Source organism: Mandrillus leucophaeus, unplaced genomic scaffold, assembly GCF_000951045.1.
Source record: "Mandrillus leucophaeus isolate KB7577 unplaced genomic scaffold, Mleu.le_1.0 Scaffold208, whole genome shotgun sequence".
NCBI classification, from domain to species: Eukaryota; Metazoa; Chordata; class Mammalia; order Primates; family Cercopithecidae; genus Mandrillus; species Mandrillus leucophaeus.
The window spans coordinates 3,484,620-3,498,466 of NW_012102121.1; the positions used below are offsets into that span (position 1 = coordinate 3,484,620).

The 13,847-nt window shown below is 52.2% G+C and overlaps 2 protein-coding genes across 6 annotated transcripts in view; one reads left to right on the forward strand and one right to left on the reverse strand.

The window, feature by feature from the left end:
• The first annotated feature begins 1,591 nt into the window (after positions 1–1,591).
• CA9 (carbonic anhydrase IX) lies at positions 1,592–8,797 on the forward strand. The gene is made up of 11 exons (XM_011980122.1): positions 1,592–1,984; positions 3,127–3,156; positions 3,319–3,489; positions 3,622–3,764; positions 3,860–3,952; positions 5,448–5,514; positions 6,823–6,980; positions 7,490–7,634; positions 7,750–7,776; positions 8,387–8,468; positions 8,600–8,797. Exons 1-11 carry the CDS (start codon positions 1,618–1,620, stop codon positions 8,658–8,660), a joined length of 1,344 nt encoding a protein of 447 aa, XP_011835512.1. The 5' UTR covers positions 1,592–1,617; the 3' UTR covers positions 8,661–8,797.
• Positions 8,798–9,696: 899 nt separating this feature from the next.
• Positions 9,697–13,847, reverse strand: part of TPM2 (tropomyosin 2 (beta)) — an 8,311-nt gene continuing 4,160 nt past the window's right edge. Inside the window, exons 3-9 of one of the 5 annotated variants that reach the window (XM_011980128.1) lie at positions 13,349–13,482; positions 13,137–13,254; positions 12,972–13,042; positions 12,435–12,510; positions 12,191–12,253; positions 11,949–12,018; positions 9,697–10,608 (exon numbers count right to left, since the gene is read on the reverse strand). In XM_011980128.1, coding sequence (XP_011835518.1) covers positions 10,412–10,608; positions 11,949–12,018; positions 12,191–12,253; positions 12,435–12,510; positions 12,972–13,042; positions 13,137–13,254; positions 13,349–13,482 — 729 coding nt within the window. In that variant the 3' untranslated portion in view covers positions 9,697–10,411. Of the gene's footprint in view, positions 10,945–11,948; positions 12,019–12,190; positions 12,254–12,434; positions 12,511–12,766; positions 12,843–12,971; positions 13,043–13,136; positions 13,255–13,348; positions 13,483–13,847 lie in introns of all 5 variants that reach the window. The other 4 variants (XM_011980133.1, XM_011980132.1, XM_011980129.1 and 1 more) reach the window with 4 other exon arrangements.

Consider the following 13,847-nt stretch of genomic DNA (forward strand, 5'->3'; position numbering starts at 1 on the left):
AAAAAAAAAAAAAAAAAAAAAAAAAAAAAAAAGAAAAAAGAAAAAAGGAAAGAAAAGAAAAAAACCTGGGAGGCCTAAGCCCATCCTTGGGGTCCTCACACTCTTCTACCCCATCTCCTTGCACCCAGTCTTCCCCTGCAATCTCTGCTCCATACTAGCCTTCAAGCCCTCAACATGACCTAGTATGAGAACTGGATTCTGTCGCTCTCCTGCTCATAATATTTTATGCCTCCCCTTCACCCAGAATATCATTCTCCCTATTGTTTTTACCAATTGAACTGGTATTTCTTCAAGGATATAAACAAATTTGCCTACTTCTATATTATCTTCTAAAGCAGAATTCATCTCTCTTCCCTCAATATTATGATATTGACAGGGTTTGCCCTCACTCACTAGACTGCGAGCTCCTCAGGGCAGGCAGTTGGTTTTTTGTTTCTTTTTTTTTTTTTGAGACAGGGTCTTGCTCTGTCACCCAGGCCAGAGTGCAATGGTACAATCTCAGCTCACTGCAGCCGCAACCGCCTCGGCTCAAGCAATCATCCCATTTCAGCCTCCTGAGTAGCTGGGACTACGGGCACATGCCATTACACCTGGCTAATTTTTTGTATTTCTAGTAGAGACAGGGTTTGGCCATGTTGCCCGGGCTGGTCCAAACTCCTGGACTCAAGCAATCCACCTACCTCAGCCTCCCAAAATGAGGGACTGTGTCTTATTCATTTCCATGTCCCTAGTCCATAGCCCAGTGCTGGACCTGTGGTGGTACTAAATACATATTTGTTGGATGCAATAGTAAATAGCATTTCAGGGAGCAAGAACTAGATTAACAAAGGTGGTAAAAGGTTTGGAGAAAAAAATAATAGTTTAATTTGGCTAGAGTATGAGGGAGAGTAGTAGGAGACAAGGCGGAAAGGTCTCTTGGGCAAGGCTTTGAAGGGACTTGGAAGTCAGAAGTACACAATGTGCATATTGTGGTAGGTACTGGGGAGCCAATGAAGACTTTTGAGCAGTTGAGTAACGTGATGAAAAATAAATATAGGTTAAACCTATCAGAGCCCCTCTGACACATACACTTGCTTTTGATTCAAGCTCAAATTTGTCTCCCACATACCCAGTACTTAACTCACCCTCGGGCTCCCCTAGCAGCCTGCCCTACCCCTTTACCTGCTTCCTGGTGGAGTCAGGGATGTATACATAAGCTGCTTTCCCTCTCAGCCAGAGGACATGGGGGCCCCAGCTCCCCTGCCTTTCCCCTTCTGTGCCTGGAGCTGGGAAGCAGGCCAGGGTTAGCTGAGGCTGGCTGGCAAGCAGCTGGGTGGTGCCAGGGAGAGCCTGCATAGTGCCAGGTGGTGCCTTGGGTTCCAAGCTGAGTCCATGGCCCCGATAACCTTCTGCCTGTGCACACACCTGCCCCTCACTCCACCCCCATCCTGGCTTTGGTATGGGGGAGGGGGCACAGGGCCAGACAAACCTGTGAGACTTTGGCTCCATCTCTGCAAAAGGGCGCTCTGTGAGTCAGCCTGCTCCCCTCCAGGCTTGCTCCTCCCCCACCCAGCTCTTGTTTCCAATGCACGTACAGCCCGTACACACCGTGTGCTGGGACACCCCACAGTCAGCCGCATGGCTCCCCTGTGCCCCAGCCCCTGGCTCCCTCTGTTGATCCCAGCCCCTGCTCCAGGCCTCACTGTGCAACTGCTGCTGTCACTGCTGCTTCTGGTGCCTGCCCATCCCCAGAGGCTGCCCCGGATGCAGGAGGATTCCCCGCTGGGAGGAGGCTCTTCTGGGGAAGATGACCCACTGCATGAGGAGGATCTGCTCAGTGAAGAGGATCCACCCAGAGAGGAGGATCCACCCAGAGAGGAGGATCTACCTGAAGTTAAGCCTAAATCAGAAGAAGAGGGCTCCCTGAAGTTAGAGGATCTACCTACTGTTGAGGCTCCTGGAGATCCTCAAGAACCCCAGAATAATGCCCACGGGGACAAAGAAGGTAAGAGGTCACCAGTCTCCAAATCCAGGTTTCAGGAGGTTCATGCCTCCCCTCCCATACCCCAGCCTAGGCTCTGGTCACTTAGCGAAGGAGGGGAGCCTGTACTCCCACAGAAGCCCTTCCATAGGTCCCATACCAATATCCCCATCCCCACTCTCGGAGGTAGAAAGAGACAGATGTGGAGAGAAAATAAAAAGGGCGCAAAAGGAGAGAAGTGAGTTGGATAAGATGGGAGAGAAGGGGGAGGCTGGAGAAGAGAAAGGGATGAGAAGTGCAGATGAGAGAAATAATGTGCAGAGAAAAAATAGGTGAAGAAGGAGAGCCACAGAGTTTGAGGGAAAGAGAAAAGGAGGTGAAATGGGTACCAGAGGACAAGCAAGAAGAGCTTGTAGAAGTCATCTCATCTTCAGTCTACAATGAGGAAATTGAGGCCTAGGAAGAAGGACACAGCAGGTAGAGAAACGTGGCGTCTTGACTCCCAAGCCAGGAATTTGGGGAAAGGGGTTGGAGACTAGACAAGGCAGAGGGATGAGTTGGGAGAAGAAAGAAGGGAGAAAGGAAAGATGGTGTACTCACTCATTTGGGACTCAGGACTGAAGTGCCCACTCACTTTTTTTTTTTTTTTTTGAGACGAACTTTCACTTTTGTTGCCCAGGCTGGAGTGCAATGGCGTGATCTCGGCTCACTGCAACCTCCACCTCATGGGTTCAAGCAATTCTCCTGCCTCAGCCTCTTGCCAAGTAGCTGGGATTACTGGCATGCGCCACCACGCCCGGCTATTAGTAGAGACGGGGTTTCACTATGTTGGTCAGGCTGGTCTCCAACTCCTGATCTCAGATGATCCACCCGCCCTGGCCTCCCAAAGTGCTGGGATTACAGGCGTAAGCCACAGCGCCTGGCCTGAAGCAGTCACTCACTTTTACAGACCCTAAGACAATGACTGCAAACTGGTAGGATAGCTGTTTGGCCCACCCAGTTGCGGTGATGAGTTTGAGTGCGGTCTCGAGCTTTGCACCTGGCCCGCTTAAGGCATTTGTTACCGGTAATGCCCCTGTAAGGCATCTGAGTTTGTGACATCGTTTTGGCCGCCAGGAAGGGATTGGGCCCTAAGCTTGGGCGGTTCATCCTTTTCATTTATACAGGGGATAACCAGAGACACTGGCGCTATGGAGGTGAGACACCCACCTGCTGCACAGACCCAATCTGGGAACCCAGCTCTATGGATCTCCCGTCCCACCCGCCGCCTGCCGTCCCATCCCCTCACCTTTTCTACCCGGGCTCCCTGAGTTCCTGACCTAGGCGTCAGACTTCCTCACTAAACTCTTCCACCCCAGGCGACCCGCCCTGGCCCCAGGTGTCCCCAGCCTGCGCGGGCCGCTTCCAGTCCCCGGTAGATATCCGCCCCCAGCTCGCCGCCTTCTGCCCCGCCCTGCGACCCCTGGAACTCCTGGGCTTCGAGCTCCCGCTGCTCCCAGAACTGCGCCTGCGCAACAATGGCCACAGTGGTGAGGGGGTCTCCCCGCCAAGACTTGTGGATGGGGCGGGGCGCAGGAAAGGGAACCTTCGCTGCAATGCCTGCCCGGGGATTGGGCTGGCCCTCCCGGGCGGGGCCGGTTTACTTGCCTCTCCCTACGCAGTGCAACTGACCCTGCCTTCCGGGCTAGAGATGGCTCTGGGTCCCGGGCGGGAGTACCGGGCTCTGCAGCTGCATCTGCACTGGGGTGCTGCAGGTCGTCCGGGCTCGGAGCACACTGTGGAAGGCCACCGTTTCCCTGCCGAGGTGAGCGCGGAGCTGGCTGAGAAGGGGCAAAGGAGCGGGGCGGGGCGGGGCCAGGCCAGAGACGTGGCTCTCTGCTACCCTCGTGTCCTCTCCAGATCCACGTGGTTCACCTCAGCACCGCCTATGCCAGAGTTGAGGAGGCTTTGGGGCTCCCCGGAGGCCTGGCCGTGTTGGCCGCTTTTCTGGAGGTACCAGATCCTGGACACCCCCTACTCCTCGCTTTCCCATCCCATGCTCCCTCCCGGACTCTGTATGGTGGTGCCAGAGACCCCATCACAGCATGCTCACCCTGGCCCCTGGCTGACAAACTCTTTCACGCACTGTTCGTTCATTTAACACCCACTGTGAACCAGGCACCAGTCCACAACAAGGATTCTGAAGCTGTAGGTCCTTGCCTCTAAGGAGCCCACAGCCAGTGGGGGAGGCTGACATGACAGACACATAGGAAGGACATAGTAAAAATGGTGGTCACAGAGGAGGTGACACTTACAGCCTTCACTAGTAGGAAAGAAAAGGAAGTGTTCATTGCAGAGGGAACATAATGTGCAAAGTCTCAGAATATGGCCTATTTAGGGAATGGCTCCTGCAGTGCATTAGATATCAGGAAGAGTAATTTCTCTAATACTCCAATGACCCATCATTTCCCCTTTGTGAAATGCAGTGTTTAGTGACCTCTTTGGACCCATAATAATCAAGGCTACATCCACCATAATTAGAGGAGGCCAGTAAAGGGAAGGGATGGTGAGATGCCTGCTAGGTTCACTCATTCACTGATTTTTGTTTTTTGGACAGAGTCTCTCTCTGTCGCCCAGGCTGGAGTGCAGTGGTGTGATCTTGGGGCACTGCAGCCTCCGTCTCCCGGGTTTCCTCCTGCCTTAGCCTCCTGAGTAGCTGGGATTACAGGTTTGTGCCACCATGCCCAGCTAATTTTTTTTTTTTGTATTTTTAGTAGACGGGGTTTCACCATGTTAGTCAGGCTGGTGTCAAACTCCTGGCCTCAAGTGATCCGCCTGCCTCAGCCTCCCAAAGTGCTAGGATTACAAGCATGAGCCACCGTGCCCAGCCACACTCACTGATTCAACACCAGCCACACAACGCAAAGTTCAGAGAAATGCCTCTGACATAGCATGTCAATATGTTCATACTCTTAGGTTTATAATGTTCTTAACATTAGGTTCATAAGCAAAATAAAGAATAATAAATAAAAGAAGTGGCATGTCAGGATCTCTCCTGAAAAGCCAAACACAGAATGATGAAGGTGAAGGCAGAGGTGACACCAACACAAAGGTGTATATATGGTTTCCTGTGGGGGTTATGTATGGAGGCAGCAGTGAGTGAGACTGCAAACATTAGAAGGGCCCAGGTCACTGAGAGCCTAGTATCCTCGTAAAGTGGCCTCTCTCCCTCCCTCTCCAGCTTGTCATTGAAAACCAGTCCACCAAGCTTGTTGGTTCGCACAGCAAGAGTACATAGAGTTTGAGTACTAATACATAAGATTTTAAGAGGGAGACCCTGTCCCAAAAGCAACAACAACAAAAATCAACCACCATTACAATTTTACGTTCCCTCAGCATTTTCAGAGCTGAGGAATGGGAGAGGACCATGGGAACCCTCATGATGTTCTGGCCTTCAGCTATGGTCCTTGATACATGCACTCATCTGCCTTACAATGTCATCCCCCAGGAGGGCCCGGAAGAAAACAGTGCCTATGAGCAGTTGCTGTCTCACTTGGAAGAAATCGCTGAGGAAGGTCAGTTTGTTGGTCTGGCTACTAATCTCTGTGGCCTAGTTCATAAAGAATCACCCTTGGGAGCTTCAGGTCTGAGGCTGGAGATGGGCTCTCTCCAGTGCAGGAGGGATTGAAGCATGAGCCAGTGCTCATCTTGATAATAACCATGAAGCTGACAGACGCAGTTACCTGCAAACGGCTGCCTACAGATTGAAAACCAAGCAAAAACCGCCAGGTGCAGTGGCTTACGCCTGTAACCCCAGCACGTTGGGAGGCCGAGGCGGGTGGATCACGAGGTCAAGAGATCGAGACCATACTGGCCAACATGGTGAAACCCCATCTCTACTAAAAATACAAAAAAATAGCTGGGCATGGTGGGTGCCTGTAGTCCCAGCTACTCAGGAGGCTGAGGCAGAAGAATGGCATGAACTCGGGAGGCAGAAGTTGCAGTGAGCCAAGATCGCGCCACTGCACTCCAGCCTGGGTGACAGAGCGAGACTCTGTCTAAAAAAATGAGACAAAAAAAACACAAAAAACAAAAAAAAACAAGACCAAAAAATGGTGTTTGGAATTGTCAAGGTCAAGTCTGGAGAGCTAAACTTTTTCTGAGGACTGTTTATCTTTAATAAGCATCAAATGTTTTAACTTTGTAAATACTTTTGTTGGAAATCTTTCCCTTCTTAGTCACTCTTGGGCCATTTTAAATCTCACTTACTCTACTAGACTTTTAGGTTTCTGCTAGACTAGGTAGAACTCTGCCTTTGCATTTCTTGTGTCTGTTTTGTATCAATATTCATATTTATTTACAAGTTATTCAGATCATTTTTTATTTTATTTTATTTTATTTTTTATTTTTTTGTATTTTTAGTAGGGACAGAGTTTCACCATATTGGCTAGGCTGGTCTCAAACTCCTGACCTTGTGATCCACACGCCTTGGCCTCTCAAAGTGCTGGGATTCATTTTTTAATTTTTAATTCGCTCTGGGCTTAAACTTGTGACCCAGTACTTTATGATGGTACACAGAGTTAAGAGTGTAGACTCAGATGGTCTTTCTTCTTTCCTTCTCTTCCTTCCTCCCTTCCCTCCTGCCTTCCCTTCTCTCCTTCCTTTCTTTCTCCCTCTCTCGCTCCCTCAGGCTTCTTCCAGTTGCCCCAATGCCCAGTACCTTTTTTGAGTTATGTCTTATGGGAAGGGCCTGCACTTGGTGAAGAAGTGGTCTCAGAGAGTTCAGTTACCTTGGCTTCTGGGAGGTGAAACTGTATGTCTATACCCTGAAGCTTTAAGGGAGTGCAGTGTAGGTGAGACCCCAACATAGATCCTCTTCACAGGCTCAGAGACTCAGGTCCCAGGACTGGACGTATCTGCACTCCTGCCCTCTGACCTCAGCCGCTACTTCCGATATGAGGGATCTCTGACTACACCGCCCTGTGCCCAGGGTGTCATCTGGACTGTGTTTAACCAGACAGTGATGCTGAGTGCTAAGCAGGTGGGCCTGGGGTGTGTGTGTGGACACAGTGGGTGTGAGGGAAGGAGGATGTAAGATGAGAAAGAGGAGAAGAAAGAAATCAAGGCTGGGCTGTGTGGCTCACGCCTATAATCCCAGCACGTTGGGAGGCTGAGGTGGGAGAATGGTTTGAGCCCAGGAGTTCAAGACAAGGCAGGGAAACATAGTGTGACCCCATCTCTACCAAAAAAACCCCAACAAAACCAAAATTAGCAGGACATGGTGGTGTGCGCCTAGTCCCAGCTACTCAGGAGGCTGAGGTTGGAAGATCGCTTGAGTCCAGGAGTTTGAGGCTGCAGTGAGCTATGTGATCCCACCGCTGCCTACCATCTTTAGGATACATTAATTTATTTATAAAAGATACCAAGGGGCCGGGTGGGGAATACAGGAGATGGAGGATGGAGCCCTGAGGTGCTGGTTGTGAGCTGGCCTGGGACCCTTGTTTCCTGTCATGCCATGAACCCACCCACACTGTCTACTGACCTCCCTAGCTCCACACCCTCTCTGACGCCCTGTGGGGACCTGGTGACTCTCGGCTACAGCTTAACTTCCGAGTGACGCAGCCTTTGAATGGGCGAGTGATTGAGGCCTCCTTCCCTGCTGGAGTGGACAGCAGTCCTCGGGCTGCTGAGCCAGGTACAGCTTTGTCTGGTGTCCCCCCAGCTGGGGGTCCCTTATCCTCCCATGTGTGTGCCAGTGTCTGTCATTGGTTGTCACAGCCCGCCTCTCACATCTCCCTTTTTCTCTCCAGTCCAGCTGAATTCCTGCCTGGCTGCTGGTGAGTCTGTGCCCCTCCTCTTGGTCCTGATGCCAGGAGACTCCTCAGCACCATTCAGCCTCAGGGCTGCTCAGGACCGCCTCTGCTCCCTCTCCTTTTCTGCAGAACAGACCCCAATCCCAATATTAAAGGCAGATCATGATGGGGATTTCCCCATTGTCCCCAGGGCCTAATTGATTAGAATGAAGCTTGAGAAATCTCCTAGCATCCCTCTCCCCAACCCCCGCCCCCCTTTTTTTAAAGACAGGGTCTCCCTCTTGTCCAGGCTGGGGTGTTGTGGCACGATCATAGCTCACTGCAGCCTCAAACTCCTAGGCTCAGGCAATCCTTTCACCTAAGCCTCTCAAAACACTGGGACTGTAGGCATGAGCCACTGTGCCTGGCCCCAAACAGCCCTTTTACTTGGCTTTTAGGAAGGAAAAACGGTGCTTATCTTGCCCCTTCTTGTGTATCCACCCTCATCCCTTGGCTGGCCTCTTCTGGAGACTGAGGCACTGGGGGCTGCCTGAGAACTTGGGGCAGGGGTGGTGGAGTGCACTGAGACAGGTGTTGAGGAACTCTGCAGACCCCTCTTCCTTCCCAAAGCAGCCCTCTCTGCTCTCCATTCCAGGTGACATCCTAGCCCTGGTTTTTGGCCTCCTTTTTGCTGTCACCAGCGTCGCCTTCCTTGTGCAGATGAGAAGGCAACACAGGTATTACACTGACCCTTTCCTCAGGCACACCCTTCCCCAACCCCGTGTGGAGTCGCTTCGTAAAAAGTGCATGCAAATGAGCTGCTCCGGGGCCCGTTTTCTGATTAGTCTTCCCTGTTGTGTACACACAGAAGGGGAACCAAAGGGGGTGTGAGCTACCACCCAGCAGAGGTAGCCGAGACTGGAGCCTAGAGGCTGGATCTTCGAGAATGTGAGAAGCCAGCCAGAGGCATCTGAGGGGGAGCCGGTAACTGTCCTGTCCTGCTCATTATGCCACTACTTCCTTTTAACTGCCAAGTAATTTTTTAAAGTAAATATTTATAATAAAATATGTGTTCGTCACCTTTTTTCCCCAAATCAGAAGGATGGTATTTGAATTTCCTATTATTATTAGCATGAACTTAGTGGCAATGCATTTATTATCTTACAGTTCGGAGGTCAGCAGTCAGATGTCAGTAGGGCTTGCTCGTCCTGGATGCTCTGAAAGTAGAATGTTTCCTTGCCCTTTTCAGATTCTAGGAACCACCTGCATTCCTTGGCTCCCAGCCACTTCCACACATCACTCCAATCTCTTGCTCCCATTGTCGTAACTCCTACCTCTACATTTGACCTCCTTGTCTCTTTAAGAACCCTTGGGATTACACTGGGCCTATCTAGATAATCAAGGATAATCACCCCATCTCAAAATCTTAATCACCAAGTTTCTTCCCATGTAAGGTAAGAACAATGCACAGGATTAGAACATGGACATTTTGGAGAAGGGGAATATTCTGCCTACCACAGATGCTATCAGGAAGAGGACAGAAATGACTGATACTGTTGGGATGGCCGTGTGTATGTGTGTGTGCAGTGTATGTGTTGAGGGGTAGGGCAGACAGCAGCCCAAGGCTTAACATCACACTCAGGCTTTTGGGTTTTCACCTTGCTCAAAGAAAATGTGTCACCTCTTGCAGTTTTTGCTTCAGGATGTGCTGTCTGGCCCAGCTGGCTGCTGGAACAGGGCGGTGCTATGGATGGCAGCTCCTCAGGCTGTAGGGCACAAGGCCTACGATGTCCCCCAGTTTTGTCAGACTTCCTGCTTCACACAGCCTGTTCACAGCCCCTCCTCAATGAGCCCAGGCCCCCCATCCCAGTTTCCCCTGAAAAGGAAGTCCTAATGCAGAGCAAGGACCCAGGCCCTGCTCATTCAGGGGTCCTTCAAACTCCATTGCCAACACCAAAGAAAGGCTTAAAGGGCCTTGAGAAGCTGGTAACATCAGTTTTATTGGGTTGGGGCAGCAGCCACAGCCTGGCTGTGGGTGGGGCGGGCCCTCACAGGTTGTTGAGTTCCAGCAGGGTCTGGTCCAAAGTCTGGTGAATCTCGACGTTCTCCTCCTTGGCACTGGCCAAGGTCTCTGTGAGGGGAAGCAGCAGGTGAGGGAGGAGGGAGACACAAGGGGGAGACGTAGGGGGGCAGGGCCAGGGGAAGGTGACCTATAAACATTGAGTGGGTCAGGAGACACAGGAAGACACATGCATTCAGGGACCTCAGGGCCCCATGGCAGGGACAAATGGATGGACTGACCAGGATGAGGGCAACAAGACGGACATGGATGCCTCACTCAAGGCCTTAGGGTCATGGAGGTGGGGTGGGGAGGCCTGAGTCATAAACTACTTTATCCTCCTCTTTAGAAGGTTTAAGAAAGTTGGAGACAGAAGGTAAGACAAAGACTGTGCCAGGAAAGGAAGGGCCAGACAGACTTGAGGTAGAAAACAGACCTGCCACTGCAGTGAAAGCCCCATGTTGCAGATATCCAACATTTTTTCCAAGCTCCATTCCAGACCTTTTGCAACCTTCTTGCCCCTATCCTGCACCTCACCACCCTACTTCCTTTCCAGTCACTCTGTTTGATCCTGGAACCCCAGCTAAGTGCTCTGAGGTCAGTGATTGGCACCAGAGGGGGTCATGGTTTGACGGGGCTACACGTGTCCACATGCAGCGGTGAGTCAGAGAGCGACAGCCAGGGAGTGCCTGTGCAGAGGGGTTTCAGCGTGGGCCATGGTGTTTTGTGGGCGGGCTCAGTGCAGGGGGTGGGGGTGTCAGTAAGAGTCAGGGTGTCAGGAGTGAACCAGTGCTCCGTGGTGGCGATAGAGGTGCTTTCTGGAGGGCAGGAAAACAGCATGGAGACCAAGTTCAGAGTTTATTAAGCAGCAAAGGGGGGTGGAGGGGACAGGTAAAGGATGAAGCCAGTGCCAGAGTGGGTGGTGGGCATGATAGGGGCTCTCCCTAGGCTGCTCCCAGCCTGGCTGTGCAATGTTGGCAATTTCTGCTCCTCCTGCCTGCTCCCCTCCCCATAGAGAGAATAGAAAGGAGAGGAGAAAAGAGGGCTGAGGTGGCCACGCTGGCGTGGGGCTCAGAGGGAGGTGATGTCATTGAGTGCGTTGTCCAGTTCCTCGCTAATGGCCTTGTACTTCATCTTCTGGGCATAGACTTCATCTGGGGGGGGTCCAGGGAGGCAAACAGGTGGGAGTGTGGGAAAGGGAGTGGAGGGAAAGAGGAAAGGAAGGAGAGAGGGCAATGGAAAGAAAAACAGAATCAGAGGTGCACAAAGACAGAGTGAAAGAGGGAGGCCAGGGAACAGGTTGGACGGCTGTCGGGAACTCCTTCTCCCCATCTCTACCCCATCTCTTTTCTGTCCTTCTCTGTACCCCAAATTGGCTCTACCCACAGAAGCTCCTGTCTCCCCAGGGAGCTGTGGGCACAGTGCTCTCCACAAGCAGAAGTGCTTGCTTTGCAGGGAGAGGGAGGGTGCTGGAGCCAGAAAGGGCAAACCTCCTAAAGCCGGAGGTAAAACTGCAGCTTGCCTGAGAAGGCTGGAAGCGAGAGAAGTGGGAAAGTGAAAGGGTTATCACAGAATAAAAAGGAAAGGCAACTTTAGCCACAACACCATTAACAATAGAAATAGCCACAGACTCACAAATATCTGGATGTTTGCTTTTGCCAAATCTAGCTTAAAACAGTGTTTTCTATGAGTGTTGTCATGCAGACCTAGATGTTCAGTCCAATAGCTCTCTAGTTAATAAGCCAGTCTCTGAGCTAGAACTCTACTGCGTTACACTCAGGGACGCAATTGTCTATATGGGTGCCACTCAGAGTGTGGCATGAGGACCAGCAGCATCGGCAGTACCAGAGAACTAGCTAGAAATGTAAATCCTCCAGCCCAAAGTCAGCAATCTCTTTGGGGCAGAGCCAAGGAATCTGTTTTTAAAAATCTCCCAGTGATTCTCATGCATGCTGAAGTTTGAGAAGCACTGGAGTCGTTGTGCCGTGGGCAGCTACAATTACTTGAATTGTAGACGTGGCCCACAGAGCTGGGGAGTTGGTAGGGTCCTAAGTGGTCCAATCCTAGTTTACTGGTAGCAAATAAAATGGGATGAGAAGGTATGGGACAGACTGATAATCACGGCAGGTGTGGACCTACTTATAAAGGCTTCTTTTACCTTCTAGGTCATCAATGGTTTTCTCCAACTTTGCCACAGACCTCTCAGCAAACTCTGCTCGGGTCTCAGCCTGGGGGTAAAGGCAGGGTGGGAGAAATGGCAAAGAATTAGGCCCTCCCACAGACCACTGCCTAAGTCAAGCTTCTTGCCCATCCCAACCCTCAAGTGTCCTGCCACAGGCTGTCTCTGGCAAGGACTAGGGTGGCTTGAGGGGAGACTGGGAACTGGAAGAGGACTCTCACCTCCTTCAGCTTCTCCTCCAACAGTTTGATCTCCTCTTCATATTTATCTTCTTTGGTGGAATACTTTTGGGGACACACACAGGCCATCAGTACAGCACCACCACAGATCCTTCATTTCTCCATTGTACCCCGTAGGCTCCTGGCCATCTTGCCTCTGTTGAACACCCAGCCCCTCCCTGCCTTGGGCCTCTCACCTCCCTCCCCTGTGGGACCCCATCCTCACTGCCCCTCTGCTCCCGTCTACCTTGTCCGCCTGGGCCTCCAGGGATTTCAAGTTGTTGGTAACAATTTTCAGCTCCTCCTCTAGGTCCCCACATTTACTGCAGGGGGTGTGTGGCGGGGGGGGCGGGGTGTGAGGGCACAGCGAAGCCAGACAGTGGAGATGGCACAGCGGGGGATGGGTGGAGGAGAGAAGAGAAGAGCAAAGTTGTGAGAGTGATAGCAGGCAGGGCTCAGAAGCCCCAGGCCCTTCCTGATCCCCAGCAGCTGAGAAAGAGCAGTCTGCGGTGCTGAGATGGAGGGAAGGTGAGCTGAGAGAAGGCGCCATTGCCCAGAAAGGTTCAGAGGGGTCGCTACCTCCTCCTCTGAGGCCATCAGGGACTTGAGGGCCTGGTCCATGGTTCGAAGTTCCTCCTCCAGCTGTCTGGCTCGGCTGGGGGCAGCGGGCAGGGGTCAGAGAACAGGGCCTGTCCCTATAGCCCCAAGCCTAGGACGCTACCTCCCCACTATGTGGAAGGCCCCAGGGCCAATGGGCCCACTTGCCACCCCAGGGTATCTTTACCTCTCAGCCACCTCGGCTCTCTCCTCCGAGCGCTCCAGCTCTCCTTCCAGGATCACCAGCTTCCTGGCCACCTGAGGGAAGTGAGAAAGAGAGGGTAGATCAGTGGAGAAGGACTGGGCATGTTGCAGGCTGGGCAGCGAGCAGGCTGAGGGGCAAGGCTGTCACCTCTTCGTATTTGCGGTCTGAATCCTCAGCGATGTGCTTGGCCTCCTTCAGCTGCATCTCCTGCAGCTCCATCTTCTCCTCATCCTTCATGGCCCGGTTTTCAATGACCTTCATTCCTCTGAAAGACAGGGAGAGGGTGAGTGTGGGGTCAGGACTAGCAGAGACAGGCTCCCTCCTCCTTCCCGGACCATCCTCTCCGAGGCCCCAACCACCTCTCGCTCTCATCAGCTGCCTTCTCGGCCTCCTCCAGCTTCTGCAGGGCTGTAGCCAGGCGCTCCTGGGCCCGGTCCAGCTCCTCCTCAACCAGCTGAATGCGGCGGTTCAGAGAGGCCACATCTGCCTCAGCCTGTGGGTCAGAGGTCAGGTGTCAAAAAAGCCTTGTTAGCCTTGGATAAGGATCAGAGAGGCTCCAGAGGATGGCAAGATTCTTCTCAGAAAGAACTGAGGCTTCCTGGTTTCTAGACATTCTATGTAATTTTTTCCCAACCAATCATCTTCTCCCCAGACTGTGCTCCAGTAAAAATGTGCATTCGGCCGGGTGCGGTGGCTCACGCCTGTAATCCCAGCACTTTGGGAGGCCGGGACGGGTGGATCACGAGGTCCGGAGATCGAGACCAGCCTGGCTAACACGGTGAAACCCCGTCTCTACTAAAAAAATACAAAAAACTAGCCGGGCGAAGTGGCGGGCGCCTGTAGTCCCAGCTACTCAGG